This window comes from Lemur catta, chromosome 16 (genome assembly GCF_020740605.2).
Source record: "Lemur catta isolate mLemCat1 chromosome 16, mLemCat1.pri, whole genome shotgun sequence".
Lineage (NCBI taxonomy): Eukaryota > Metazoa > Chordata > Mammalia > Primates > Lemuridae > Lemur > Lemur catta.
The window spans coordinates 17,850,003-17,877,531 of NC_059143.1; the positions used below are offsets into that span (position 1 = coordinate 17,850,003).

General features: G+C 35.7%; 1 protein-coding gene across 2 annotated transcripts in view; it reads right to left on the reverse strand.

Moving 5' to 3' along the window:
* Nucleotides 1-27,529, reverse strand: part of ZNF521 (zinc finger protein 521) — a 270,113-nt gene that overhangs the window by 108,479 nt on the left and 134,105 nt on the right. For both annotated transcript variants that reach the window (XM_045527501.1, XM_045527500.1), the window contains one exon: nucleotides 15,250-15,334. In XM_045527501.1, the coding sequence (XP_045383457.1) occupies nucleotides 15,250-15,334 (85 nt within the window). The remainder of the gene's footprint in view (nucleotides 1-15,249; nucleotides 15,335-27,529) is intronic.

Here is a 27,529-nt window from a genome sequence, read left to right on the forward strand (position 1 = left end):
AACTATAAAAATTACTTTTAGAGAAAGACCATAAAAAATAGAAAACCATAGTTACCAAGAGAAAACTTGAATTAGTATTCAGAAATCAGTCATACAATTTAAGATCTCTGAATGTACATCTTTACATTTTACTTTATAACATGTGAGTTCAAAATATAGATTATGTAAAACAAACTTTTTAGAGAAAGTTAAAACTACCTTTTCATTTAGAAATGAAAGCTCTTTTTTTGCCCCTAAATAAACCCATGACACTTGGAAGATTATAATTTTTTTCCTAAAAGACACAGAAGTACACACAATTTTATCAATGTATCATTAGTGGGGTAAAATAAATTGTTTCAATAATTAAAGAAATTACAGTTAGCCCAAACAACCTGGACATAGAATGCAATGTTATACAACTTCTAGGTTTTCAGTATCACTTCAGCATGATAATGCAGCAGTCCTGTGATTCAGGAGACACAGAAATAATATCAAAAGCAATTCTTCACATTTGGATTTCACCACATCAAGTGCAAATAGTGAACTTAAACATGAAAATACAATTTGCTCCTTCTAAAGTATACATTTTTATCTCTTGCAAAAAAGAAAAAAAAACCCACATTCGTTTCCAACGCCTCCAGGTAAAGAGGATGGCATCTATCATAAGTGCAGAGAATGTCTGAAGGATTTAGAAGCAATCTTTTCACAATGCTTCTTTGGGTGAGGAAGTGGAGTTATGAGTTACTCAAAATTCATAAAGATTATTAAGTTTACATCCTCATGGAAGATCTGCTCCCACTGTATCTCTCCGCCACACTGTCAGTATTCTAGCCCAAAACCATTGAGAACCTGTCTCCGGTTCAGGACATTCATCCATTTTGTGGCATTAATGCTCTGCCGCATAAAATAAAGGTTCTGTCCCATTCAAAACCAAACAACAACAACAACAAAACAAATTGCTTTCAGTGAACCAGTCTGCAATATCTACACTGAATTCAGGGTCTTCATTCTATCAGTATTGCTTCATGTAAGTGATTTTAACAGGTAAGTAAATTCCTATTTCAGCAGGTTTACTCCAGATTATCAACGTGTGTGTCTGTGCCTGCCGGGCTATTTGAATGATTACCTGAGCCCCCAAAGGCCTCGGTGAGGATGGTTTCTGCACCCACGGCTGTAATCCCTCACAGTGAGGAAGGCTCCTAAACAACAGTCAGCTCTCCTGCTTGATGAATTCCAACCTTTCAGCTCATCTAAACTGAGCCTATGGGCTTCATGTTTTTCCTCCCTACTCTTCGCTTAGGTCTATGGGAAGTTATGAAACATATTTTTCTAGCCCTCCCAGGAGCAAGGCCAGGTTCACAATTTGACCTCAGAAACACAGCAGTCCTGCAAAGCCAGACAGCCTGATAGCACGAAGTGTTTGTGCTCTCTGCCTGGCCTACACACACCAGAGCGTGCAGCACGGAGCAATGTTACTTATGGGAAATGACAAGCAATGGATCAGTGGGGGAAAAATAATGGGATTTAATCACGCAAAAATATCACAGGCACACAGTTCCCTTTCAACAATCTGTCCACTACAGGTGAGAGCACAATGTTCTTAGGAAACTAACCACCTATAATTTATAAGGGGAGCTGCCTAACCAGCTATTTTAATCAGATTAAGTTATAGGATTCTTGACACACCCGGAGATTCTAGTTCCCATCATGTCAATATCCCTCTAGAGAATGGTTTTAAACAAACATACAAAAATGTCTATCTATGCATTAGAGAGACGTCTTAGATGTGTGACAAATGATCCCAGGAACAGATCAGGCTCATAGGAAAGACTGTCACAGACTAATTACGGACACTGCTGCCGAAAAAGGAAGGCTGACCCTGCAGTCTTATTTACACAATTTCCAGCCAGAGGGCTGTAAAGTGCAGCCCCAGTGGGGGCATTTCTATCTGAAACCCAAGGGCACCTGCATTAAGGAAACTGGTGTAAATGAATCCCTTTGCTCAATGACAGAAGAGAAGACACGAATACTTCAATTATCTTGATACGGAATGCATGCACTGACCTTCTTGGATGCTACATAATGAGATACAGCTACCTCTTATTTCTTTAATATTATTATTATTGTTTGCATTTTACTAGGCATTCAATTAGAAGGAGGACATTTTGAGGCAAGAATGATAAACTCTTTAGACAGAAGGTAGTGATTCAAAAATTGCAAAACTTCAGCTTTCAAAAATAGCCTAAGTGACCTCTTGCAGTACTCTGACCACTCCGCAGCAAGCAGGAGGCAACCCCTGTGAAGAGCAAATTCTGGCAAAGTTCTCTCTTCACAGATGATGCACAGCTTAAGCTATAATGAGTTTTTGGGTTACAAATGCTGAACGCATTAATATTCCTTGATGATAATTATCACAGTATAAGCACCTTTCCCAATGTGAGTAGCATAAAGCAACTGAAGCAGCATTTTTAGTACATTTGAAACAAACTGGAAAATGGGATTTTCTACTCTTGTAACCTGAGGTCAACATACATCAAGCATTGCATATTAAACACACCTATATGCGACCCCATTTTACTTTTCCTCCCTTTGCTTCACAGGCACCTAAAGCTCTCTCCTTTACCCACTCTTTATTATGAAATTCTTGATATGAACACATACGTGGTATACATAATCTCAAAACAAAATGTATTTCCACCCTATCATGATGAATCCTGTGTTTCTTCTTCTGAGAATACAAATAGCAAATACGATCAGTAAGCCGTGTTTTACAGATGAGATGTGTGTCTGTGCAGTTTGAATGAATACTGTGGTCACTGGCTGCATATAAAACAGGGGGAAAATTAAAGTCTAGCAAAGGGGCTCCTAGAAGAACCAAACACACATTTCGTATGGATCCCAACAAACTACCAGTCTTTATCTTTACACCTTCAACACTAATAATACTATTAAGCACTGAAAGGTTTAAATGTGAATTCAAACCTACCAACATAATGACAGTAATGAAGTCAGCATCGTATTTACTGGCAATATTTGTGCGTAAGGCTCCTAGAAACCAATTTGTATTCCTGATTAAAAGAACAATTATCGCTATTTGGATAACTATCAAATACTATAAGAAAAAAACTGATAAAGATGATCCATTATGCATCATACCAATGTGTACAACAATATCTAATATTCGATATTTGCTACAGCAGACTCAAAATAGAGGCTAAAAGGACTCAATGTACTGTACCCCAATTTGATGTGAGAATATCCTCTGAACGGGCTATAAATTGAATTTCCCTCATCTCTCTTTCTTCCCCTCCCCCTACTCAGTAAAAAAGAGAAAACATTTATTATAAAGCTCGAGTGATGTTAGGACAGCTTAGAATAATCATAGTTAAGGTCTTCTTTTATATATTTTTTGTGACGTGCTATAATGTCATGTTAGTAAATAATCCCCAAAGCACTTTGACTCAACAATGACAAAATGAAAGCCAGTTTGCATCCTTAATCCAAAGAATGTGAATTGATTGAGGTATTTTGTAGGTGTGAATCTGCTGAACTCATTTGTACCACATTACCCCACACTTCATTTAGAAAACATGCCACGCTACAACTGCTTCAAGTTCTTCAACATCATTTTTACTTTCGTGCTGCAAAAATGTCTTAAAATCCCATTTGAATAGATGGTAGGGTTATGAGGGAACCTTTACTAAATATTTAACAGCACTATTGGCTTATTAAATACTATAATGTGAGAGCCATGAAAGCATGATATACAGTGCTTGCCTTTTTTTTTTTTTTTAACTTAATGCTGGTGCTCGTTTGGAACACTCCGCAAGCCCATTCATCAGTAGAACTGATGCATTTTAAAAAGTCCTCATTTACTAGGAGATAAATGCGGTTAGAGAACCTTTTCAGTATAGAAATGACTGAAAACCTATTTGGTTGTACTGTGCAAAATTTGCTTTACTATGGCAAGAAACAAAATGCTCACAAAACATTTAAAAGGCCATTTTGAAATAATATGCAAAAGCAAAGAAACATGGCTTTGAACTGTAACAAAGTATGGTAAATTTTTGGTTCACTAGAATATAAATACACCAAAACAAGGCAACAGATTCATAGACAGCTGATAAAGCACATGTATTCATAAAATCTGGCAATAATATTTCAAATACATATCATATAATGAGATTACCGCTTGAGACTGTTGCTTTTGACCATGACATTATTGGCAGGTGATTTCATTTGCAACTACTCATAATTGCCTTTTTTAAAAAAAATGGGTTAATCTTATTTTTGCATATAATTTGTTAAGCTATCTAACTAAAATTTTACCTTTTTAAAAAAGGCTAATCAGAATATTTTAAACTGTTACACTGGGTAGAAAATGGGAATTCTCTCGGAAAAGATATTTCTATTTTCAAAGCGATATAATATAGCCTAATTTAAAGAAAACCCTCTTTCCACTGGATGCCCGCAGAGTGAGCATTTATTCTGTAAACATTGTAACAATGATTATCTGTCCTCTCAGTTCTCAGTGGAGACTCTTGCTTTTGAAAATGTCTTGTGGTGACTTACTAAATTCAGGCTATTTCAATTAGTATTACTGCACATTAAAAATTAATTGCATTACTGGGAGGATTAAGGTTTAAATTTCAATTCTACAGTATGTGCGCTAGAAATGACAGCTAAAAATCAATGCTCTTTGGCCCACAATCAGAAGTGCGTGCGGTCAAATAGCGTGGGACTGGCGTCACTGGCCAAGCAGTTTTAAAAGACTTGATAGTTCAATTGAAGGTGTGTCAGTTCTAATTCTAGATTTTAGTTTGAATGCTGCACAGTAGCCCAGCCTTAGAGAAAGAAAAACAAAACAACAGCTGCACTAACAATTTGAAAAAACAAATGGACACAGGTACTAAAATTATGACAACAAAGGGATTAGCAGTCACCCCAAATTCACATATAATTATCCTTCAGTTAAAACCTTACTCACAATTGTGTTCAATAAGAGCATGGGATCTTAGACTTCAGTCCATAATATTTTGCTGTTAGTTATTGGGTGAAAGCAGTTGGACTAGGGCAGGAAATGGGCTATTTTGTAAAAAGAAAAACTACTAGTGTATACAATATTCATAATGACTTTATCTATGTCTTCAGGAAATCTAAGAAGATATTGAAAATACAAATCTTTTCTTTAAGCAGTAATCCCATCTAGACCCCTTTTTATAAATTATTAAACCTCTTTGGGGAAAGGGACAAATCAGGATGGGTAATAGTTGATCATCTTGACTGTAGATTTACAACATCTATGCAAAATGTGTGAAAAGAAATGTGTCATTTTTATTTATAGTATAGTACATTTATTCTTTTAAGAAGATGAAGATGAGGGACATTACAAATGAAGTCAACAAAGTAAAGTAGCATCGATAAAGAACTGCAAAGCCACCCAGGGTATCTGGTTTTGGAATTGAATGGTGATTAGTATGTGCCTAAGAGAAAAAAAAAAAATGATGTCTGCAATGTTCCTCAAGATCCCCTCTGTGTTGCACTGGTGGCCTACAGCAAGTTTGGCGGCAAGAGAGTAAAGAAGATGGAAGTAATAATAACAATAAAAAGAATAATCTGGTGCAAATGGACCCCAAGGTGTAGTTGTCATCCCTGTGCAACAATCACCCTTCACTGCAATTTACTGATGTTGCTTCATTACAATACAGCATATAAAGGGGCGATGAACGAAGTGCACTATTTAAAGCTACATGGTTAAAAGCAGCACATGTCACCCTAGCAGGCACTGTGGTGGGCGCTAAGTCAGACTGTGCAAAAGTGAATTGGCCTGTAAAAACACTAAATAGAGGTGTAATCTGTATGCAGAATGGTGATCAATTTAGAGGGAAAGAGAAGAAATGGTAGCAGGGAAAAGGTGTTTCCTAAGTGAAATATTAAAGGGATTCCACATTAATCTGAATTAAAACATCCTTTGAAGATGTAACAACTTGTGGCTTTGTTAGAAGGAAAAGATAAGGACTATGATGTTTCCTATTTGGAACATATAAGCGGGCCCTCTGTTTTCTATTTTTATCCTCCACAGAACGAACTGAAACAATGTTTTTAAGTGAATGTCGACCCTGTAAATTCAGGTTAATATTACTGAAAAGAGAGAGCGACAGATTTTCTAATTCTTGCCTGCTGTAATTGAAAGTCTTACTTTTCAGTTAGTTCTCAGAAGATGCTGAAGCAATGTGTTAAGAGGGAAAAAAGGGATTCTTTCTTCACCAAGGATCATTGAGTATGTCATTGGTTAATTCTTGCTCTATGCTCCTCATTAGCATTGCTCTCAAGTTTCTGGTTATCATATCCGAAATATTAAGACATAATAACTACGAAGGTGCAGATAATTGGATATTAACCAGAACATACTTGACTGGGCAGGAGGTAGAGCCCTGCTTAAACTAATCCTGAAATATATTAATCACCAATTAATGAAAGGGTTTCAAATTCATTTTCTATTATAGAACACCTCCGAGTATCTAAGCTTTTTCTAACAAAATGACTTGGAATAACAGGGTAGAAATAAGAAATACAGCCATCTGATGATGGCTTGAATTAATTCTTTATAGCCTGTTGTCAGGTAATTGTGAAAACTATATGTCAAGCCTTGATGACTCCTTACAAAGTCTGATGAAAAGAAGAGGGCACAGTTTTCAAAGTTCTGTGGCTTTTGTTTAAATTCCAAATTTATTCTTTTAAATGGCAGAACCAGAGCTAAATATTTCATCAGAGAGCTGTCATAATATTAACTAAGTCTTCCACCTCTAGACTTCCAACCCAACAACAGATGTACTCTTAAAATATAAAACCAATTAATGGGAGCCCAGAGAACTCCAGCAAAGACATGCCTTATATACAGTAAACACTAAGTCAGAATAAGTTGATGAACATATTAAGGGATAGAAACCATGTCTAGTTGAAATGTCATCACCGTTTACTTACATGGAAATAAAGTAATGCTTAAGAAAAAAACAGGAAAAAAGAAAAAATAAGAAGAGGAATGAATAGAGAAGGAAAGTCATATTCTGTATGTTCTACATGGCTGTGGGATTGAGTCTGATATGTATGTCTCACAGATGTTTTATTAGTTTGGTTTTAAAAGCCTCACTGTAGTCTGTAGAAAAACTTTTATAAGTATTCACTGGAGTTAAAGAAATTGCTATAAAAATGCCATTCATCTTAAAGAAAAAAAGTAAAATTTCTAAGTCCATTATTCTCACGAAGTGGTTCTAATATCTTCCCGTACTTAAAAGATGTAGCTCCTCAGAACTCTGAAAACGTCTTACATTTTTATGTCAGAGAAAACAAGGTGTTCGGCTGAATGCAATGTAAGTAAGGATTTAAAATGACACCATTTCTCTACTGCTCCTGCCTTTATTCACGTCATTTGATGAAAATAGTAAGAAAACTCTTGTTATCTCAGATTTTTTTTAACACAGTTGTTTGTTGACTTTAATTTTAATAACTCTTAAATAAGCACTCATGGCAGATGAACTTAAAATATGCTGGCAAGCCAGCCCTTTTATCAACAATTTTGCCATAGAAATACACAAACATTTCAATGGCTCTTCATTAGCAAACAAATCAACAAGTGATATTTTAATGCATGACTTTATTCCGTCTCTGTGGGGACTGCAGTTGAGAGTGTGATGTACAGTACAGAGAAAGGAATTATCAGCCACAACGTCCCAGGGCTCTCCCCATTGAGGACTTCGCAGCCTCTGCTTAAAGACTGCATTTAATTGACTGATAGACAGTAGCTTCTTTGTTCACAGAAGACAGCGAAGTAATGGCAGCTTGAAAATCGTACCATCTACAGGGTCTCCTGAGACCAGTAACAGGGGGATATGTGTCAGGAATAAATAAATAATCTAATTATTAAGCCACTTCCTGTCAAGTTAACTCCAATTTGTTGGCTTTTGAAGGCAACAAAACGAGGCATTTTTCCTCATTATGCTTCTCTTTTTATACCAGTGGTAATCACAGGCGGATTAAAGGGTGCCTGATTGGTTTTTTTGTCAAGGAACTGAGAAGCAGCCAACAGTACAGAAAAACAGAGTTGGGGTTAGAAGAAATTTCATGCTTGTCTCCTTTCCAGCTCCCTAACAGCCCACACGGCCGCCCCATACAGAGCTGCCAGCTGTACAGCAAATGTGTACCCCTCCAACTGAGGCCTACCGGGCCACAGGCGCCATCCTGAGAGCTGTGAGATACCTTGCAATCTTGGCAGGTAGCTACTGCTGTCATAGGCATAATTCTAAAGGTGACCTACGAAACCCCATCAGCTCACCAAATGCAACAATATGAGCAGCTGAAGTTCGACACCCACTCTCCATATTGGCTCCCTTTCCTTTGTTTACGGCTATTAATGGCCCTGAAACTAGGAAATAACCTATGGAAATAGGTCAGCGGAGACCTTTTCTTTTGATGTGGATGAGCTGATCCTGTGGAAATAGGTCACGATCCGTGTGTGTGTGTGTGTGTGTGTGTGTGTGTGCAGGCATCTATCTTTGTACACACTGCTGATGACTTTGAGTACCCTCCATTCAGAAATGCTTTGCAAACTTCATTCAGAAACAGATACCTACGTTTGATAATTACATATCAAACAGTGAGTGATAAACGGATACATCTGTGGCATGTTCTCCAGGAAGTCAAAGGTGAAGACAAAATGAGAGCCGAAAGCCCCGCCATCGTACCTCCGCTGGTCACGTGGCACTGTCTGTCTGCCATGGCTTCCCTACCAAGCGTCTCAGCACAGGGCCTAGGAAGACAGGCTGGCATCCCATCATTCTACTTGAGAACATTCTTCTCAGGCCTCTTTAAGGGCAGCGTGTTCTAAAAAGTAACTGAATCTTCGATCTGATCTGTCTATGGGCTCAGGCAGCATCCTCAGTCTCTCAGAAAATTAACATCACAAGCAATGTCTAAGAGGCTTTCTTTGGGGCTTGTAAATTAGAAACTGCACTAAGTGCCAGTATTTTTCACTCATTTTAAATCAAAGCTGCTAGACGCAAGCTAAAACACACAACAAGGATAAACACCCTGATGTGTCTTTTAATAGCATAACACTGAAATTGGGAGACAGATCCAAAGATTTTCACACAAAGTTGTGTAAGAAATGAGAATCCAAATAAGCAAGATGAGCCCCTGAAAACTCTACCTTCCTCTAAAAAGTCTCATTTTTCTTTAATTTTCTTTTAACTTTTCAATTTTTTTTAGGGGGGGGAGGGCTGACAGAGAGGAGTCTTGGTAAGTCCAGTGTCCCCTCTTTGCACTCTAGCTATGTTACATTTATGCCTGTGTATGTCCTTTCTGAATACATCTTGAATTTTTGTTAAATTGCGCAGATAATTAAACTCTCTTCATATTTACAGTCTGCTTCATTGGTACCATGAATTCTGTTTTCAGTTACTGTCTGCAAATTCCCTCTCTGAACAATTTCATACTAAGCAATAACACTTCATTTTACATAAGTTTTATCTGATGTCCCCATACAGAGCTGCCAGCTGTACAGCAAATGTGTGGTTCTCAAACTGAGGCCTACCAGGCCACAGGCGCCATCCTGAGATCTATAAGGCACCTTGCTGTCATTGGCAAGCTTTCCCTGCTATCACTGTGACCATCGCTCCGCACTGCACACAACTTAAAATCATCTGATTATTAGAATCTGTGGCCCACACTCCATTTTATCCTTTATTTAATCTATCCCCAGATCACACATTTGTTTAAATGTTTTGGCTGGTTTACAAATCATGCAGCCATCTGCACAGTAGGTGTGACACCATTTTTTAGACAAAAGTTACGTTATGAACAAAGATAAAGTCATTTGAAATGCTTTGGTGTTTGTTATTCTGCCTGGTTCACTTGGACCAACTCTAAGAAATAAATAGAATTATCTGTGTAAATCGATGAACATCTATGAAAAACAACACCCAGCAGAACGCCCAGCTTGCTCCATTACCTACGTTAATATCATGACAGCTGAGGAGAGATGACCTGGCCCACTTCTCATCTCTCCTGTACAGATGGCTATTAAAGAGAAAGTATCCCTTTTGTATGGTCCATGTAGAAACCCTTTATGGGCTTTTCAAATAAGCCAGCATTGCCCACATGAGGGTAGCTTTCTGTTACCATTAAACTGCCCAGATTTCATCTTTTTTAATCCAGCTCTTGATGAAATAAGCCAGTATTTCATCATATTTAACACCAAATGCTTGTTTCTTAATTCCCTGAATTTTGTAAGCAATTAAACAAAGATGCTTTTTAAAAAAAGATTCAGTAATCTCATTTAGAATGAATGTAAACCAAGGCTCCCAAAAATCTCAATGGTTTCGGTTTCTTAGGATAACATGGAGATTATACACATACACACACACACATATATATATACACCCACACATACAGACATTATCATAGATTCATTTCTATTCATTCTTTTGAAAACAGCCAATGAAAGCAGAGAATTTAAAGGGCAACATGGCCCTTTATGTTCCTATATAGAGATCCATATCTTTGGATATTTCCCCTTAAGACATAAAATCTAAAACCACTATAGACCTCAAAATATTGGTTTTAGTCTATTCTAAAGCAAGAGCACTCAAGCTGAAATGCTTCAGAGGTGATACTGAATGTCACAAAACATGAAATGAAGATTAGTCACATAGCACACCATTCACTAAAGAAATGAAAGGAAAAGAATGCCATTTGTGACCTTGGGCATCAAACAAATTGCAGAATGTATGAATGCCACTTGCCACAAGAACAGACTAAAATTTCACCACACTGTTGGAAGTTGATTTATGCATTCTTTATGTCTTGACATCAGTGATGTATATCATGTGTAACATAACACATAGGGTATGCATCTTCTCACATGCATTGTCAAAGACTTGAATCTTTTCTTGTCTTTTAAAAATTGTGATTATCTACAAAGCAGTGGGTATCAGAGATATGAATAAAAATAGTCAGTGTTTTTGTATAGACATTTTCTTATTAGTGAGCAATTTGCTCACCATGCTTACATTCCAAATTCTAGTTCTGCTTTTCTGAGACATAAATATGTTTCCTTTCCCAAAATGCTTTAGCATCACCCTTGATCTGGCTAGAACATATTTTTTTTTGTGATTATTTCTGGATTTTCCTATCTTTTCACAAAATGGAATATTGGGGCACTTAAACACAATATTGCTGTTCTAACACTGGTCTTTCTAATCATATGAAAAAATACAAAAAAATAAAACTTATGAAGCAACCATTTCCAAGCAGATTTTTAAAAATAATTCTTACATAAATGATTTGTACCCATTCCTTTCATATTCTCCATCCATGAACTTTGAAAGAGAGTTCTGGAAACAGTCATAACTGTATCCTGACTACTTGTCCTCCAAAGTCCATAGCTATAGTAATCAGTTCCAAGGATAATGGTATTTCTCCCCTTTGATCATTTCTTTGTCAAGCTGACTGGCCTTCGATGGGGAGCGTACCACTGGTTGTCTACCACCAGCCGCTCACAATTTGCTCACTGTGTTTCATGAGACAGTTGTTTCTGGCTGTTTGGAACACATTTGTCTCTTTGGGGATTTATGCGCTAGTTGCAATGCCAACCTCCATAGTGATCGAAATTTCTTCCTAACTAAAATAGATAATTAGAGGCTGGTAATTATTGGTCAAGAATTATCAGAGTGAAAAAATTAAGCTTCTCATAAATAGTTCTTGGCAATGTCATCTCTTTATATTATCTCATGCCTAACAGCCCTTTATTCAGAGCACTTACAAATTTACCCTACGCTGTTGAGCCTCATAATTTTATATGAGGCAATCCCTTTTCTGGGTTAAACACATTTAAATTCTCTGGTTTCATCTCTATTTGTGCTAATCCATACCAAATAATAATAATAACAGAAAGCTGAAAGAGGAAAATAACAATAAATAGTTACTATGCTGATAGAAAGGGAAGGATGAATAGCAAATTAAAGGACCTAATACACAATGGCTTCTTTTTGTATTCTCAGGTCAAAAGCCAACGTATACTATGTGTAATGAACAAAGGAAGACAAAAAATATTTTCTCATCTGCACAGACGTTAAAAGAAGGAAATCTTTTCCCCAGGAAAGCTGTTAAAATGTTTTGTAGCTCTTTTTGTGTGTGTGTGTGTAAAGAAGAAAAGAAACCCCTGAATAGTCACTGGTCTGATTTCTTACTGAAACTATGTCAAAATGTGGTGGAGAGTGAGGTTTTCTTTTTTTCCTTAATAGACATAAGTCAAATCCCTGGTGCATTTTTATCGAGTAATTATTCCTGCAACTCAGACCATGTGTCCACACCTAGCTGCAAAAAGGCACTTAAGAAGAGCACCTCTGGTATGTACCTGGTAGAAACATTGATGGTTTTCCTTTCACAGCCGTCCCTGGCCAATAGCCTGAGACCAGCACATCCAGAAAGAAGCGTGGAGATTGCTTGACATTGAGATTGCATTAAAACATATGCGCCACATAGAAGCAAATGCAAATGACTTGGTTAAAGAAGGAATTTAGAGTGACACCTCATGGGGTCATCTGCAGATCTTGTTTTCCATCAGGTGACATAATCCTTCCTCTAGACTGATTGAAATGTAAAATAAAATCTGCAAAAATACTATATACCCTCTTAATAAAAAGAGAGTAAGAGGCTTTTCAGATAGTCCTTAATCCCTCTTTCCCTGCTAAATGTCTAGTTGAGATTATTTTTTGATTAGGGGACAAAAAAAAACACCCATGCACAGAAACACAACGTAAAAGTACCCATCCTCAGTGGAGGTATTCTAGCCAACAAAATAATGCTGCTGTCTCATTCGAAAGACTAAGTATCACACTGGGATTTTAAAAAAATGAATTTTTTTTAAAAAAAAAAAAATCTTTGCTTTTGTGACTCCTTCCCTTTCTGTATTCTCTCTCTAGATATTAACAATGCGAATGGAGTATGAGGACTTGGAGGCATGGTCAACAGATAACACAATTAAATGGATGCTATTCATTTGTTTAGGCTTCCAGTACAAGAGAATTACACATTTTATTATTAAAAATAGCATGAATATTAAATAACTCGGCCCTCTGTGAAAAGGAATGGAATCTGCTTCTCTGGTGGAAAGTAAATTGTCAAATGCTCAGATCCTAAGAGGCAGTGAGTGGTACAGTAATCTCCATAAGATAGAGGAGGGAAAGCCTTGGGAAAGCACTAATGATGCAAGGAAAGTAAGACAAACACAAATTGGAAAGGTGTGAAGCCATTTAAAAAGAAGGGCCAGAAGAAACTGATGAACACTATGGGCAAAATGACACTAAAATTGAAAAATCAAAAAGTCCTCTTACGTTCAACATTCAATTCAGATTCTACATGCACAAAAGAACATTGCGGTGAAAGCATATTCAACTTGTTCATCTGAGTATACTAGGATAAACAACAAATCCTGAAACAAAAGTAACTTTATATTAAATAGAACTAATCAGAAGCATGACCACAAAATTTCACTAAATTTCCCATAAGCTGCAAACTTGCAAGAACTGCTTTGACTCAAGTTTATCTAAAACTGTAGCATGAGGCAGAATCATGAGCAACTGCCACCAACAAACTCTACTCAAAAACTAAAGAGATGGAAAATATTAACATTTATCATTTGACAAGAAAAATTCATTTTTTCTAACATCTGCTCCTCCCCCACCAAAAGTAATTTTGAAAGTTTACACGGTATTTTTCGGAACCCCAAACAGAAGGGAATTATAAGGAAACACATTATTTCAATCTCTCTTACACTTTGCCATTATCTTCTGAACATTCAGAAAAATTGTTAATGTTATTGTCACGTTGAAGAATATGCTATTTAATGTCTAGGAAAATCACTAATATTATTAGTACTTAAATCTGGAAAATATAAAGTGATCAATGTTCTAGCTGTTACATATATGTTCCATTTTACACAATTACAAGTAATATTCCTCCTAAAGATCCAGCATTTGAAAACCATAAAGCAAAGCCTATTGAAAAACTATTAACCAATTTTCCTACATGTTTTTGAGTCTATCTTTATTAATTTATATAGAACCTTGAAAGTTTTGTTATAGTTAGTTTTAATGATCAGTAATGGCAGTTGGAGCAAACCCTTCCACTAAACACTTCTGATTAGCACGTAATTATATACTTGTTTCACCTGAAAACAAGTTCAGCATGTAAAATACTGAATTTTATTTCCTATCTTACAGAGTTTCATAATAGAAGAGCATGAGGTTAATTGAACTTTTTAAATATTATATCATAATTATTTATGGTATTATAAAATACCAGGAAGTGAGTATGAAATAAAAAACTCATAGTATAATAACATAAATGAGTAACAAAAATAGTACAAAGTAATAGCAATTGTCATTTTACTAGTAGAAAAATGATCTGCTTGATAAAGTTTAATTGGCTGGTAAAACTCTTAGTGTTATTACTAAGTGCTTATCAAATTAAAAAACATAGGCAGTAACCCCTGAGGAATTAAGGGATAATAGGACAATATGAATAAGTGAAAAAATTATCCTTTTAGTTTTAGCCCACATGATTAAATGCAAAATCCTGAGAACACTGGCCTGGAGTGACTTCAGAGAGCATCTTCATACCACTTTTATAAAAATCTGTGGAAAATTTGGTGGGAAATAGAAAATGATGACTGAATTCTTTACATGATCTTTATGATCTTAATTATTTCCAGGCTGTTGAAACTATACATATAAAACTATTTTATGGCAATTTAAATTATTTATGTTTCCCTATCACAAAAATTCACCACTTTAGATTTTGATACAAAGATGCTCAAGCAACACACAGTAGTGCCATTACCATAATAACTTCTGAAATTAAAACCTGTCTAAAACTCTATGGAAAGCTAACATCCAGTTCATTAACCATTCCTGTTAGTTTTCAATAATGCAAAAATGATGAGAAGTTTAATTTGTTAATCACCTGTGTTTTGACTGGCAGTAGATATATAATCCTCTGCAGAAGTCTAAACTAGCCCTTGCAGAAAATAAAATGTGCTAATGCCTTATCAGGGCTAATAATAGAAATTAAAAAAAAATCAATCATGCCTAGGTAAATCATTGATGGTTGAACAATTAATTCATCTTTAACTCTGTTTAATTATATAGGCACTGATGTACACAAGTACAAGAAAAATTCATCTGTAATAAGGTTTAGAGTATCACTCACCAATCATGTGATTTGCAACATGAACCTGAATATCCCATTCATTGTAGAAAACCATCTGACACTTGATGCACTGATAGGTCTTCTTCTGAGAAAATAAGCATAAACAGAATTACTTAGACACGTGTACTTTTTATTGTTTCTTTGTTAAAAACAACCAACCACATAGCATTATTCTGACACGCTGGTCTTACATACATTGCTAATTAACCTACTTTTGGGCTACTGAACAGTTCCATGATTTCCTTACTAAGGCCTTGTGACTTGATGCCAACACTATACTTCCAGTTGCAAACATTTAGAAGGAACAGAGGCACGTAATTATGGCATAATATAATTTTAAAGGTTCCTAAACACAAAAACAAAAGTTAGCATTCAAAAAAATGACAACACATGGCTGAGTTTCAGAAACCAATGCCTCTGAAGCTCAGGTACAATTTCATTCTGACCAAAATAACTGTGACATCGCTTCTAGATACGCATAAGTAAAACCACCAATACGTTAAGATCCACAGAACCTAGGTAAAAGATTTAGAGATTATAATTTTTAGCTGAAGTCTGAAATTTAGAAGATGTTTTAGAAGTTGATAAGTACTAGCATTTAAATATATACTTTTTCCTATAAACAAATCAGATCACGATAAATATTTTAACATTATTTTATAATGGTACACAGTTCCTGTGAAGTAGATAGAACAGGAATTTTACTATAATTCTTATAGCATAAATGAACAAACTGAGACCAGAAAAGGAGAAAGATTTGCCTGATGTCATAGTGCCATACAGCTGGGAAGAGAAAAGGTTCTAAATGTTAGGCTCTCTGATAAAAACAGCCTTTGTGATTTCACATACTTCTTACCGAGTCCCAGCACATAGTAGATGAACTCAATCAATAAAGTAATGGATGTGTTTTCCAGAACATACTTACATAAATTCTTTTATGATGAAGCATGATATTTACAATTCAAAGCCATCTTGGAAAACCAAATAAACCATTATAAAAATAATCTGTTCTGAAAATCTCCCAAACATGAGAAAATTACATTTGTAAAATCGCACAAATGACACTTTGCTGTAAGTCTTGTTACAGAATTATTTCATCTGCAGTCATATAAGATTATTTTACTAATAGTCATAATAGGAAATACCAGCCTGTAAATTACAATGAATTTGAAAGAACTCAAGTCCTGTAGAACTTAACAAAATCAAAGTTAAGAACAAAACTTGAGTATCATGTCACTTAAGATTTAAAATTAGAAATGTCATTAATGTAAAACGTTCGTAAGTATTGTAATTTAACATAGTATCTTCTCCTGCAACAACGGACAATATTCCTTGCAAACCACTGACGTACAGGCATATTTCCAATGGAAGCTGTCTAAATAATCTGACGGTCTTTGTATAATACATTAGGCATATTGTGAATTCAGTGTGCTGAATCTAAATCTAACACGGACTTCAAACACTCTGACAATCATGGAGGAAGATTTACTACACTGAGCTGTTTATAAGATGCTTTTGATGGTGACATATAGAGCAACATGTGTTGCGTAAATAACATCTATCCCTTTCTTAACAATATTTCCCTTTAGAACTAGTTAGAAAATATTTCTTACTCCCCGATGACCTACGTTATATATTGTTTATTAGCATACTTCTAGCATTATTCCTGATATGTGACCTTGCTGAAAAACAAAGAAACATAAACTTAATGGCTAGTCTTTTCTCTTGTTAGCACAGTAAAACATACAATATGTCGAAAACTGTCTCCAAAAATGATGACTGACGAATATGTTGGTGGAATATACTAGGGCTCTTTTTTTTTCCCCTGGTCTAATAATAAAGAATGAAATCACTTGAAAAGCCAAAATAAAAAAAATACCAGCATTTACTACTATCTTCAAAACGAATTGTCACATTTGAAGATCTATGTATTTAAGTTTTCTTTTATCATTGGGGAAAAAATGCTTTTGTCACGTCTGATAATTCAAATATTAATTCTCCCTACTCTTAAAACAGTGTCTAGAATGCTGCATTCTGTTTATATTAACAAAGCCATCGTCTCATCTATAAGCTCCTAAATTTACAGCTAGGTGAAATCAGAATTTAATGTGACAAAAAAACAATGAACCATGATTTTAAAATACTGCAGCTTGAACTCTACTTCACCACACTTCTCACATTTTCCAAACACAAAGCAATGATATGCAAATTGGGACATGTTAAAGGGTTTTCTTTTTAAAGCCATGATGTAAAATTCATTTTTACCCTCAATTTTTAAAAAGGTAATTTTAAATGACCTTTAAAGCATCCCTCATTATAATTATAGATTCTTAGCAAAATATTTGAGAGACCCCTGCACACCTGTACACCATCTTTAAATAAAGGGATTGTAACCTCTGAACAGTGTCAGCCTTGGGGAACTCATTCCCTTGGAGGTAAATTCACGCCAGCTCTGTGCAGCTGAGATTATGAGGGAATTCTTCCTAATTCGAGGCCTAAATCTTCTCTTCTGCTTCTTTCACCCACGGGCCCTAACTCTAAGCACTAATGTATAAAGAGCAGGTTGAATCCCTTGCCTAACATGACAATTACATTAGCTCCTTTTCAGACTGAAAATAGGGGCACAGTGTAAAAAATACTTGGAACCACCTCCCATCCTGGTTACCTTCCTCCAGGTCAATGTTTTGGAAAAAGAACCCCAGATGAAGCTCCATTACTCCAGGTGTGACCTGACCCTTGCAGAATACAGGACTGTCACCTGCTTTAGGACAATTACTTGCATTTATAGAGAAGACAACAAAAAAAGTCAAGTGAGATAATTTCTGTTAAAAGCAGATAAAAGTAGAAACAGAACTTCCATTGTTTGGGCCCCAGATTGGCCTTTATCAACGCTTAAGTTGTCAATTTACTTGAAATGCTAATTTAGTACATTTTTAAAAGAGACTTTTTTTTTCATTAGCCTTTTTAAATGTGCTACTTGGGAGTGGATTGTCATTTCCTGATTGTTCTCTTTTGTTTTCTGATACTGATAGATGTAATTATCAAGGATACAACTTTTTCCCAGTACCTCATTATTTTTGATTGATTTTGAGAACAATTTAAATGTGCCTTTTTGACATTCTTGTTTTCAGTTACACTCTGGTTAAGTTACTCAGAGACTTTCAGAAAAGAACATCTCATAAATTAGAAAAAATGATTAAGGATGCTTAATAATGTATAGGTTTAGAAAATTATTCCGATTAACCTTATTTCCCTCCATTCGATCTATATCCCATTAGGCTTCACATTTAGTCTCACCAAATTAAAAAAAAATTAAAATAATAATTTTTAAAAATTATATTTTTTAAATGTAAATTGCTTTGATTTCTTTTAACAAAAAAACAGATGCATGAAAAAAATCAGGCTACCAACTATTACATAAATTCCTTTTTCTGAAAATTGGTAATTAAAGGGTCAGAAGCACCTTGCTTTTTTAGGTGGAAGTGGAGTTCATACCTATTTAATGAGGGAAAGTTCTTCTTTATTGAAGAATGACAGTGGAAGGGGTGATAAAATTAGAAATTCACCATTTTGCAATGCCAAATAAAATGGTTCAGGATAATCATTAATGGATGCTGAAACTATTAGAAAAAAGGTTATTCTAAGATACTCAAATTTCATCCTTTGATCACTGCAAAGAGAAAGATATATCTTTACAGTGAATTTAGCTGGTAGTAATCACTCTAACCAGACTATTTAGCTTAATATTACTAATAATGGAAAAACCAGACATACGTGCCTCTCCGTGTGATGCACCATGAAGCATATATCACCAATATAGTACCTTATCTAAAATGTATACCTGAATCTACGTAAGCCTTTGGATCTAACAATCCAGTTGTCAGTAAATACAGGGATAGAGATACAAATACTACTATGAGAAAAGAAATGCAAATCCAGAATATTCTTCAAGAGAAATGGCCTGCTATTTTCAGTAAGTTAATGTCCCAGGAAAAAAAAAAGTGAAGAGATTTTTCTCAGATGAAAGAGACTAAAAAGGACAACTACTAAATGAAACATGTGGGTTCTGATTTGGTGATAAAACAGGTATAAAAAGGTTTTTGAAACAACTGAGGAAATCTGAACATGAGCCGGTTATTAGATGTTATTGGGGAATTACTTTTAACTTTCTTAGGAGTGATAATGGTATTGTGGTTATGCAAGTAAATGTCCTTTTTGGTCAGAGATACATAACTGAATATTTAGGAATGAAAGGGCATGATGTTTGAATTTATTTTCAAAACACCCAGAAAAAAATGCATATATAGTGATCCATAAATAGCTACATGTCAATAATTATTAAATCTAGGTGCATGTGTGAACATTTTCATAATAAAAAGTGGAAATCAATGAATAGGATAATTTATAATACATATTTTTTAAATGCTAAACCTAACCTGATTAACTCCACCTCCACTGTTCGTTGTATACTCCCCCACTTGCTACGCACCAAAAATAGTTTATGCTTAATCGTTATAAGTAGCTTTGAAAATATTTTTGGTATTTTTTGTGAATTTTGTTAACACAAATCTAATGAATAAACCCTAAGAAGACAGGAACCATAGCTCACATTCATTTATATAATAAAGTAATAATTTCTTAAACTGTATCATCTTATAAAGAACCTGTGTGTAAAAAAATCCCTTGCAACAAACATGTGAGAGTAGATAAAGGAGGGACTGATATCCTCATTTACAGATTAATTAAGTGACTTGTCTAAAGTCACACAGGTTGTGAATACCATAACCAAGGCCAGGATTCTACTCTGCCTTCTACCCACTGGGTTTTAACACAGTTTATACTCCAGTTGTTTGCAGGTAAATTTACAAGTGCATTTTGAAGAGAGGCTTTTCTTAAAATTGTGTAGTGCACTGGTCTTTGACAATGCCAGGGATGGTAAGAAAAACAGCTTATGGCAGTGAAGGAACTATCTCTAGTCCCCTTAGCCTTAGGCTCCTAGTCCTGGAGTCTTGACTAAGATCCATATGGTAGACATGGCTCCTCGGAGTCCCCTAGTCTATTTCAAGATTTTCCCTTTGTCCTCAATGTTCTTCAGGGTTTTTGTTGTTGTTGTTGTTTTTGTTTTATCTTTTAAGAGACAGGGCCTTGCTCTATAGCCTAGCCTGGAGAGCCTTGAACGCCTTAGCTCAAGTGATCCTTCCACTTCAGCGTCCTGAGTAGCTGGGACTACAAGTGTACACCACCACACCCGGCTAATTGTGTTATGTTTTGTAGAGATGGGGTCTTGCTATGTTGCCCAAGCTGGTCTCAAAATGCTGACCTCAAGCAATCCTCCTGCTCCTCCTGTCAAAGTGGTGGGATTACAGGCATGAGCAGTTTCACTGCCATGTTTTTAATTGTATATTTGTTTGTCCTACTCAATACTAAAAGAACAATTTCAATCTGAGATCTCATGTAGGTTTCCAAACTCAAAATTTTGCAGTGATCAAATTACTCAGTTATTAAGTCTGTCTCACAAACTCTCCATTCTCTTCTATTGGAACTGCTATTAGACCCAGACTGGAGCCTCTCGATCTATCTTCCGTGGATCTTAACTGTACTTTCATGCATATTTAAAAACTCAGTTTGTCTCCTTATGTTCTGATCTAGGTGATCTTCTTTGTACTTACAAACCACTAATTCTCTCTTCATCATTGTGCAGTCTAGAGTTTACCCATCTACAAAAGATATCTTCCATTTCTATCATTTCTACTTTTAAAAATTCAAGTGCTCTTGTTTTATTTCTGCTTGGATCTGTTCCATAATTTGTCCCTTTTTAGTGGAAATCGCTCCTTCGTTTATCTTTCTGAGCTCCTAAGCAGACTTATTTCAAAATCTTTGTCAGACTATTGGATATAATTAGTTGCTGCTGCTGCTGCTTTTTTGTTTGCTACTTTTCTAGCATTAGACTCATTACACACTTTGGAATCTTGGTTTGAAGCCCATGTGCAATGAAAGCTTGTTTCCTATGTGCTCATTCCTCCCTTTCCAGTAGCTTTACCATTGCTTCTACGACCCATCCCAGGCTGCTGGACCAGAGCTAGGTCTCAGAGAGGCATTTCCTGTGTATCTGCTGTGCTGCAGGGACAGAGGGGAGATGGCCGTTTGAATCACAGGGGCAGCACGTGGCTAATTCAGTTTTAAGTCAATTAACTGTATCTCTCTTCCTACTCCAACTTTCCAGGTAAAAACCTCTAGTTCCAGGTAGTGATCAACAACAGAATTATTTTTTCCCAGTCTCTTGTTGTGAACAAGGAAGTTCCTCCCACGCCCTGCTTTAAGTAGCAGGTCTGGCTTTGTCCCGTAGAGATTAAACCCTAATTACCACTTGGTGTTGCAGGAAAAGAGTCCAGCAGTCCCCTGGCCTCAGCCTTACCCATCACTCAGCTGTGTTATTTGGTTTCTGGATTGCAAAGATGAAGAATTGTTTTGAACTTGACTAAGTCCACTTGGTTTTCTATCTTTATATTTTATCTATCATGGCTGTATGTTTGGAACATCAAAGCATGGGGTTACGGAGCCATTTCTACAAGATGTCCAAGCTCGGGCAGGGGTTCTCAAGGGAGGGCCAGCCTCAGTTTCAGTCGGGGCCCTGACATTAGGATGCTGTATGATGATGTTATAAAATATTCATCCCAAATATACCCAGCAGTATTAGTAGGAAAGAAACTTTAGAATTTTCTTTCCGCAATTAGTCACTATATAGTGGCTTCATCACTTAGCTGTGTGACAAATCATTTAATGACCCTGAGTCTTAGTTTCCTTCCCTGTAAATTAGAAATAATAAAACTTACATCTTAGAGTTGATATGAGAAGCAAGTGAGAATTATACAAAAATTCTTGGTATCATGCCTACCACGTAGCATGTCTGCATTAAATAGTAACTACCTTTATTACTCTTTACTTGACAGGATATTATGGGGATTGAATAAAATACTATATGAACTATCTGACACAGCAAAGATGTTTGTCAAAGGTTAGTTTTCACCCTTTTAAAGTGGCTTTTGGAGTCATATTAAAATTTATTGCAACTAGAATCCACTCATTTGATTTTATGACAATTAAAAAAGGTTAAACAAATATTTATTAAACAAAGCTTTAAAAATTATAGTTGGCCCTCTATATCTGTGGGTTCCACATTTGTAACCAATCTCAAATTGAAAACATTTGGAAAAAAAACCCCACAAAAATAGCAATACAACAATAAAAAATAATATAAATAAAAAATACAGTATAAAAACCACTTACATAGCATTTACCTCGTGGTAGGTATTATAAGTAATCCGGAGATGATTTAAAGTATAGGGGAGGATGTAGATGGGTTACATGCAAATACTATGCTATTCTATATAAGGGACTTGAGCAGCTTTAAAGAGTCCTGGAACCAATCCCTTATGAATACCCAGGGACAACTGTACTAGCAGAAAGAATGTCACAAATTGATAACAGGTTTGGGAATATGGGAAGGAAGGGGAGGTAAGAGCTTATAAAAAAGTTCAAACTGGTTAGAGGAAAAAAAGCTGTTTTCAAAGACTATAGCAATATACATTACCATTTCACGAATGAATATATTATTAATAGTTACAAATGAAATACTTATTTAAGATCAGCAGCACCTTTCCTTGGCAAGCAAATAGATACTATACATGAGTGAAAGTAATATACCGGCAGCTTTCCACAAATGCTCAATAATTCAGACATTTTACTAATTTAGCCTGGTCATTTTCCAAGCTAATTCTGAATTAGTATGAAAATAAGTCACTGAACAGAGAGGAAAAACTGGTTGAAAGAAATGAAAGCTACTAATGATGAAAAGCCCAAATAATTCATTGAAAAACCCAAGTATGAATATTTAACTGTGTATTCTTGTAGGAGTTAAAAGGAGTATACTATTGTCTTACAGATGTGCTTAATGTCCTGAAATAAAGACTAAATAACATTTCACACAATGCCTGGCACATGGTACCGCCTCAATAATCAAGGCTAAACATAACTCCTAAGCTCAAGGCGTTACAATGTAACTGGGGAAATAAAACATACAAACATTAAACTGTTAACAGTATTTGGCCTAAATGACTTAGCAAAGCAGTTCAGGACCAAGTGACTCGTTGAGAGTATGATGAAAGAGGAGAGCTAAAACAGTTCAGATAGTGACAGATTCATATGATCTGGAAACGTCAGAGGAATCTCCCTGGGAGAGGTAAGACTTGATTTAAGGTCTAAAATGGGAATACTTTTCTTGGGTTTAAAACTGTTACAAAGTTCCTACCTACATGCCAGGCATGTTGCTCACAATCTGGTGAGGTATTTGGTAGAAAAAAAAAAAAAAAAGGTAATTCAGAACAGAAACAGGGTTAAAGAAGATTGCTTCTGGCCAACTGACAAGACAGGAAAAGGAAGAGAAAGACAAAAATCTAGTTAAGAATGAACCTGCACAAAGTCCTTGTTTTAAATGATGGAGTTGTCATTTTTATGGTACTAGGGAGGAAAAAACATTTAGTGAAGGATATTTCTTTTTACAAATAAAATCCAAAACTCCATGAAGATATAAATTTAAACTACTACTAACTTTGAAATCAAGGAGTAAAAAAAAGCCAAACCATTTTTCATCTTTTCTTGGATGCTCTTTAAATATTAGATAAAATAGCATTAAAATATATTATTTTCAAAAGTATCATCAATAGTCAAAAACCAACACATAATTGAGTAGAGTCTTTAGAAAAATCTGACAAGTATTCATTAAAAACCAAAACCCAGTGTTAAAGATGGAGTCATTTCCATGGTCCATACCAAACAAATTTCATGGAAGGAATTTATTACCTTGAAGTTCACAAGTGAAGAAGAATTTTATTTTTTAAATTTAAAATTAAAAAAAAAGAGAATACTAAAGAATCATTTTTTTTTAAGTTTAAAACTAATTCTATCTCTTAACAAATTCCCTTCATAATTTGTCTTTCTATATACTTGAACTTCATGTCTCACACTAAAAACTGAATTTGAGCCCAAGTTTTCCATGGAAAGAGATGCTTTATTAGGCTGACTTACTCATCTCCACTCCCCTTTTTCTCCTCATTCACATTTTGGAGGTGTCTCTTCCAAAGGACCTAACTTATCTCCCTCCCCACACAAGTCACCAAGACCCTCCAGGGGTCAAATCTGAAATCTTGCAAGGCAAACTCTGTGGTTTTTTTTTTTTTTTTTTAGATTTTCTTTAGATCCATCTAGATCAGGGGTCTCCAACCTCTGGAGAGTTGTATAATTATTTCATTATATGTTACAATGTAACAATAATAGAAATAAAGTTCATAATAAATGTAATGTGCTTGAATCATCCTGAAACCATCCCCCCCTCCTCGGTCCGTGTAAAATTTGTCTTCTAAGAAAATAGTCCATGGTGCCAAAAAGGTTGGCGATTGCTGATCTAGATGATCTAATTTAATGTAAGGGGTTCAGATGCTGTTTATTTCTATGCCATGGCAAATCTACCTAAATGAAATCTCCTATAGTGTAGTCCATAAAATACGCAGTCAATAAACTTTGTTTACTGACTATCCCATGGACAATCTAACGAGTCATCTTACATCCATCAGCTATATTCATAAGGTACTACCTAGGACTGGTCTATTTCTGCCTGCAATGCTCCCTACACCTTATACAGCACCAGAAATCAGTGAATTGGAAGAAGAAGAATAACATAGACTAAACTGATGCTGCAATGAAGGTATTAAAAACAAAATTACCAAACTATGTGCTAATTCTTTTTGAGCTAGGACAAAGAATTTGCCTCTAGTTACTCATGGCTATAACATTTTGTTAGTTCCCACTTTGAAGAGATTTATGATTCATAGTCAATTCCAGTTAACTTCCTGCATTAACTGTTTCATAAACATTCATTTCACTCAAGAAAGATAAGAAATCGAAATTGGAGGTGGGACAGTATGGGTTTAGGTAATGACTCTTTTGTAAACATAAATCTGAGGAGGAGAAGAAAAGTCAAAATTTTTCGCTATGAATAAGTGTTTATTTTCCTCGTCAATTATTCTGATCACAAACTGATTGTTTTCATTGTAAAAATCATTGAAACTAAATGGCGAACTAATACCTTTTATAACAACCTGGATGGAACTGGAGACTATCCTCCTAAGTGAAGTATGGCAATAACAGAAAACAAACACCATATGTATTCACTATTAAATTGGAACTACATGGTCAACACTCATGTGTACATATGGTAGCAAAATTCAAGGAAACAGGCAGGTGGGAGGGGGCAGGGGGGATGGGTTAAATTAAAACCTAATGAGTACAATGCACACGATCTGGGGGATGGACACACTTACAACTTTGACTCAAACTGTACAAAAGTAATTCATGTAAGCAAAATGTTTGTACTCCTGCAATATTCTGAAATAAATACATAAGTAAAATAATTTCAAATAAAAAAAAGGAGAAAAGAAAAGAGACGGTACATAAGATTGAGTTTAAACTTCTCCGAGGAAGAAAAACATTTATTGAAATCTATGTATGAAGCAAAATCAAAAAAGTAAATTGAGTGGTGTAAATATTTAAAAAAAAAACATTGAAACTTCTTTCTGTTTGACTGTTGTCAAAATGAGGAACTGTGGCTGGTAGACAGCATCCATAGTTGGAGAGATGAAGGAGTGGAAATATGAAGCAGTATATTATTAATACATCACCGTTAAACTATATCACATACCCAGAGAGATCCAATCCTGCAAGTTGGTGGTATCATTTACAGTCCCACCATAAACCGGGAGAAAGTTTTGTGAGAAAAAAAAAAGTACTCTGGAATCCATTAAGAAATACTTTCTTGAATGGCATCCTTCTGGTTGAAGGGGAAGCTAAGTTGGATAAAGTTTGCAGACCACTGGTCTAGGTCACAAGACAGCGGACAGCTGCTATTGTGGGACAAAAGGATGATAGTTAAGCTGTATGTGTGCTGTACAGGTGATGACAGACAAGAAAGGCGTTGCTTTGGGCATTGTCATTCCAGTCAGCACAAATAATGACACAGGGTGGTGGAGGGTGTGTGCAAATTTCTATGGATCAAGCTGGGAAGAGGCACATCATTTCCATCCTCATTCCATTGGCAAGAACTCAGTGACATGGCCACATCTCACAAGGGGGGATTGGAAATGTAGCTTTTAGCTGGATAGCCACATTCCAACTACAACTCAGTTTCTGTGGAAGAAAAGGATAATGGATATTGGTGACAACTTTCAACTTTCCTCACACAGGGAAAGGGAAATTTTGTTCCATTCTGACAATTCTTGAAATTGTCATTCCCTATGTCTGATGTTGGAACTGATATTCAGAGGTGAGCTAAGATGCCCAGTGAAACACAACTACTAGGTATTAGCACTAGGATTTGCACCTAGTTCTTAGCTCCAAAACCCACTTGTTGTCTTTTGTACTATGCTATATCTTGGACATAGTAGGATCTCAATAAATATATCATGGTAATACCTTTTTTTTAGAAAAATGCTCTCTTAAGTATATAATTTCTGCCCTAAAATCAAGTTAGATAGGCTTATTAACTCTTCCTGAGTACTTGGTACCATTTCATAAAGAATTGTTGTAAGTTTCAAAAGGATAACATAAAGAAGAGTTTTATCTCATATTTAAATCATAAAAGTCTTTGAATCTTTTATAATTCATTATATGTTGTAATCAGAATTATTTCACTAAAACTGATCTATCTCCTATAAGGGCTATAAACTCTTTAAAGGTAGGGAGAAGGCTCTGTCTCACCCATTTTGTATCCTTTGCAATACATAATTATTTATACGTAACAAGAATATGTGAATGATTCAGACCTGTTTATTGTAAAAAAAGAAAAAAATCTTTGCTTCCTCCCACTTCCCTTTAGAGGAAGGCTCCTGTGGATTCCTAGTTATGCTCCTTTGTTTATATTCCTAATCTATCCTTCTGCCTGTTCTTCTATGAAAGAAATGCTTCATGTTCCAACAGTCGTGTGCTTTATCCACAAAATGTGGTCCTTCTTCCCTTGGTCTTTGCAGTTACCTACGTACATGCCCAAATCACCTTTGTCCTTTATCACTTTCATCTCCATGGAGATATTTCAGTGCATGTCCTGCTTCTCCTAGCAGTTCTTACTTTGTTGCTCTCTTTCTATTTTCATGCCGGGTTTGCCTCCTCCAGGCCATCCCTTCCGCTCGAGCAGCTTTCCTACTGAGGCATGTCAGACCACCCTTCTCTTCTC